This window comes from Rhincodon typus, chromosome 47 (genome assembly GCF_021869965.1).
Source record: "Rhincodon typus isolate 14 chromosome 47, sRhiTyp1.1, whole genome shotgun sequence".
Classification (NCBI taxonomy): Eukaryota; Metazoa; Chordata; class Chondrichthyes; order Orectolobiformes; family Rhincodontidae; genus Rhincodon; species Rhincodon typus.
Window position 1 is genome coordinate 7,018,914 of NC_063378.1, and position 4,958 is coordinate 7,023,871.

Below are 4,958 nucleotides of genomic sequence, written 5' to 3' on the forward strand. Positions count from 1 at the left end.
GGCTGGAGGGGGTTACAGAGATAGGGAGGGACTGTAGGGGCTGGAGGAGGTTAGACTGATGTGAATAGCAGTAGTGAGGCCATGGAAGGATTTTAAAACAAGGGTGAGAATTTTCAAATGGAGTCTATGCTAAACTGGAAGCCATTATAGGTCAGTGAGTGATGGGTAATGATGATGGGTGAATGAACTTGGCGTGATTTAGGGATCAGGGAATAGTAGATAGAAGTATGATGACAGGGTCCCATCTGACGCATTGGCTACAAAAGCGTGGAATAGTTGAGCCTGGTGGTAAGAAAGGCACAATTGTTATTTCACGCAATAAATTAGCCTAGTTTGGAATTATATGAAAGATAAATAGTGTCTTAATTTCATGTTGCAACTGTACTATTCTGTTTTCCAGTTTGCCCAACTCCAGACCCAAGAGATAATCCTGCACTGGATCCTCACAAACAGTTTAGTACAACTCAAGGTAAAACAAAGTGAAACTTTATGATGTCATATCATGTGTTAGCTGTGGTTCTAACCTGTCAGTCAGAAGGTCCTAGGTTTATCTTCATTCTGGAGGGACTTGTTTGATTATTTACAGAGAAACGATGGCCAGAGTTGGAGGAAAGGGCAGGAGAGTGGTACTGAATCAAAATGCTCAGACACTGAATGCAGACATTTTGGGCTGAATGCGCCATGACAGTTCTGTCATTCTTTGAAGTTTGCAGACTAGGCCTGGAGTGCAGGATGAAGAGGGAGTCTGAAAGGCAAAGCTTGGCAGTGGGAAATGGTAGGTGATGAGGGAGGCTGCAGGACTAGGCCTGGGGTGGCAAGGGAATCTGTAGGGCAGACTCCAGGCTAGGGTGGCAGTCTGCAGGACAAGGCCTGAGGAAGTGGTGGAATTTGGGACTGAAAACAACAAACACTGGAGACCACAGCAGGTCAGGCAGCATCGATGGAGAGAGAGCAAGCTAACGTTTCGAGCCTAGATGACTCTGCATCAGAGCAAGTTGGGAGCATGGCTGCACAAAGGGGTGTGTGGAACCTGTGAACAAAAGAATACCTAGCTAACTGGGAGCCTGGGTGACCTGAAGAAACAGGTGCTGTTGCACTTTATTTTTTGGGTTTCATTTCCTGGCAGTAACATAATGTTTAATTGATCTTCTGGAAAATAGATAACACAACCATTATGGAAGATCGTGAACATTCAACAGGAATGCCCCACTGGTTGGTTGTATTGGTTGTACTGGCTGTATTTGCAATTTTTGCATGTTTCGTGATTGGAATTGTTCTGAAGTTCAGATACCCCACGATCTGGAACAACATTTGGTAAGTCAACCCTTAAATACACTCCTGGATTTGGGGCAGTAGTGAAGAGGTGCAGTATGGGGAAATGAATGAGCTCTCTGCATGTTTTCTGTTGTCTGACAGATTAACAGTGACTGTAAATGAAACGTGTTCTTTATGCTCTGATATGCTTCTATTTGGTGATAACCCTCTAATCTCCACTTACACTGTCATGTATCTGAGGAAAGACCAACATGCAAGCCAACCTTACATCCATTGATTCCATCTACACTTCTCAATGCCTCAGAAAGGCAATCAACATCATCAAAGACCCCTCCCACCCCCACAGTTATAATCTCATCCAACCTCTTCGTCAGGCAGAAGGCACAAAAGCTTTAATATATATACCAACAGGTTCAAGAACAGCTTCTTTCCCATCATTATTAGACTTCTGAGTAGACCTCTCAAATTTCAAATTTAATGTTGATCTTGCTTTTTGTGCGCCTTCTTTGTATTCCTCACTCTGTTCAATCATCCTATGATCTTTGTATGTTATGATCTGCCCGTACTGCATGCAAAACAAAACTTTTCATTGTACCTAGGTTCATATGACAATAATAAACTGAATCAAATCAAATTGACATGCTAATTGGGAATACTACCAGGGCCTTCTCTGCTATTGTCTACCATAAGCCTACTTTCACATATGCATTCAATTTCGACAGCTCCACTTGCGATAAGATTGGCTTTATTGGCAAACTGATAAATAGGGCCTGAGCTATTTGTTCACCATTAAAACCTGAAGCTGAAATAGGGCATGCCAAAGCTATGCTGTGCAATAATAACTCCTCTGATCAGATCATTTCTCGCCACATATTGCTCAAACTCATGAACAGCCATAAAGCTGTCACCTTTGGTCTTCCAATGTGCCCAGTGTACTTCCTATCCTTTCTGAATTCAGGAATCTTCCTATATGCTTCCTGGAAAGGATCTCAACACTTGGATGACAGATGAGACTAGCTCTTCTAGGCTGCTACTCTGCAGCAGCAACACAAGTAGTGTTCGAAAAATGGGATGCTGCCATCAAGCCATAAAGATATACCGCCTCTTCAGCAAATCAATCATGAGGTATATGAATTCCAAAGTGCACCCCACCCCGACACACCCCCCCCTACCCAATCCTGTAATCCTGCACTTCCCCTGGCTAATCCACTCAGCCTGCATATCCCTGGACACTATGGGCAATTTGGCATGGCCAATCCACCCTAACCTGCACATCTTTGGACTGTGGAAGGAAAATGGAGCACCCGGAGGAAACCCACAAAGACATGTTCCTTTGGTTGTTCACAACAAGAAAAGTACTTACTGCACCCAACCAGCCTGTGCTTACAAAACTCTCAGCACAGTGTCTAACATTAGAAGTGATTCCAGGACAGGAAAACATTTGCTAAACAACCCTGAGTGTGCTAAGAATTATGCTGAGAGCTACATGCAGTCATCCCTCCGTATGCGTGAGGGTTCCATTCCTGAGAACCCCCATGAACGTTGAAATTTGCGAGTGTGCAGCTCTTTAAAAAAGGTTAAAAATAGGTTTGAAAATTGCAGATACTTGAGTTTTGCCCACGAATGTTTTCGGAATAGATAGGTGAATTTGCAAGTCATGATCTCGCGGATACAGAGAATTTATTGTATTAATACGCAGGACCATGACCTTTGCAGACGGGAAGAACATGGAAATTTAGAAATATATGAACAGTACCAATTGGCCCTCCAAGCCATTATGGTCATGTCTGATCCTCTCTCAATGCCATGCTCCCGCTTTTTCTCCATACCCCTTGAAACCTTTAGCCTCTAGATAGCTACCTATGTATTCCTTTCTTAAATATATTCAGTGACCTGGACTCCACAGCATTCTGTGGTAAGGTTTTCCACAAGTTCTCCACCCTCTAAGTGAAGGAATCTCATCATCTCAGTCAGAAATGGTCGACTGTATACGCTGAACCTGTGACCCAATGTTCCAGACCCCAGCCAGAGGAACATCATCTCTCCATCCATGTCCAGCCATGACAAAATTTTATATGTTTCAATGAGAACCCCTCTCATTCTCTTAAACTCCAGTGAATACAGGCCCAGTTGACTAAATACCTCCTTGTATGACCACAAAGTGCTTTGGGACATCCTAAATTTGCTAAACGTGTTGTATAAATTGAAAATTTGTTTTTCTAGTTGCCAATGCTGGGCTTGCAGACACAGAGCTCAAGAAATGGTTCAGGATGGCCAGGAATTAAATCGTCTGAATAATTATAATGTCGAGACAGGATGTCAATTGGATGAAAACATTGACTGACCTGGTATGTGGATAGTTATGATTTGTTGCACAAGGATAGAGGGCCCATAATGTGATGTATCTGCTCTCAAGAGCTCTATATTTGTGGTGGGGGTGTGACTTATGATTCTACATGGAACATCAAAATGAACACGGTGTTGCGCATATCTTTTGACGTTTAATCAGTAATATCTTCCAGCATCAATGGATAATAAATAATTCCATTTGAGATGAGGGATGTGGTGCAGAAGGTTGAGAGGTGACCTTTAAAGGTCTTTGACATGAGGAAAGGTATCAATGGGGTCACTGTAAAGAAGATGCTTTCATTTGTGATGGGAGACTGGAACAAGGGGCCATTGATAGAAGACAGTCCCTAATAAATCCAATGGGGAATTTGGAAGAAACACCTTTCCCCCAGAAAGTGGAAAGATGTGGGACTAGCTCCCACAAGGAGTGACATGGGGGAATGTGGGACTTGTTCCCACAGGGAGTTGCAGGAGGGTTGAATGTAAGACTCACTCCCACAGGGAGTGGGGGGTGGATGTGGGACTCACTCCCGGTGTGAGAGGGAACGTGATACTCGCTCCCACAGGGAGTTGAGGGGTGTGGGGTTGAATGTTGGCCTCATTCCCACAGGGAGTGGGGGGTGGATGTGGGACTCACTCCCAGTGTGAGGGGGAATGTGATACTCGCTCCCACAGGGAGTTGAGGGGGGTGGGGTTGAATGTCGGCCTCATTCCCACAGGGAGTGGGGGATGGATATGGGACTCGCTCCCGATTCACTCCCGCAGGGAATGGGGGGAGAACATGGGACTCACTCCCACAGGGAAATGGGGGGAAAATGTGGGACTTACTCCCACAGAGTGTAGGGTTTGGGAATGTGGGACTCATTCCCACAGCGAACGGGGGAGAATGTAGGACTTATTCTCACGGGGAATGGGGGAATGTGGGATTCACTTCCACAAGGACTGGGCAAGGTGAATCGTTTCATTGAAGGTAGAGAAGCTGTATAAACACCACAAGGAAGAGAGGAATTGGAGATGTTGATGCGGGGGGAGGTGGCTGTGGGTGGATGCTGACCCCAGCAGAGTAGGTGGGCTGCCTGACCTATTTCTGTCCTGGAAAATCGTTGTTACTTTATGCCTTTGTTTTTATGTTTGAGGGTGCAAACTCTTCCATGAAGAAACATCTGACTGAACCTGTCTATTCTCTACAAGAGATAGTAGGAACTGCAGATGCTGGAGAATCCGAGACAACAAGGTGCAGGGCTCGATGAACACAGCAGGCCAAGCAGCATCATAGGGGAGCAGAGAGGCTGACGTTTCGGGCCTAGACCCTTCATCAGAAAAGAGGGAGGGGA

The 4,958-nt window shown here is 45.0% G+C and overlaps 1 protein-coding gene across 1 annotated transcript in view; it reads left to right on the forward strand.

Moving 5' to 3' along the window:
• LOC125487946 overlaps positions 1–4,958 on the forward strand; it is a 113,440-nt gene that overhangs the window by 95,137 nt on the left and 13,345 nt on the right. Inside the window, exons 4-6 of the mRNA XM_048620624.1 lie at positions 401–469; positions 1,161–1,314; positions 3,499–3,623. Coding sequence (XP_048476581.1) covers positions 401–469; positions 1,161–1,314; positions 3,499–3,619 — 344 coding nt within the window. The 3' untranslated portion in view covers positions 3,620–3,623. The remainder of the gene's footprint in view (positions 1–400; positions 470–1,160; positions 1,315–3,498; positions 3,624–4,958) is intronic.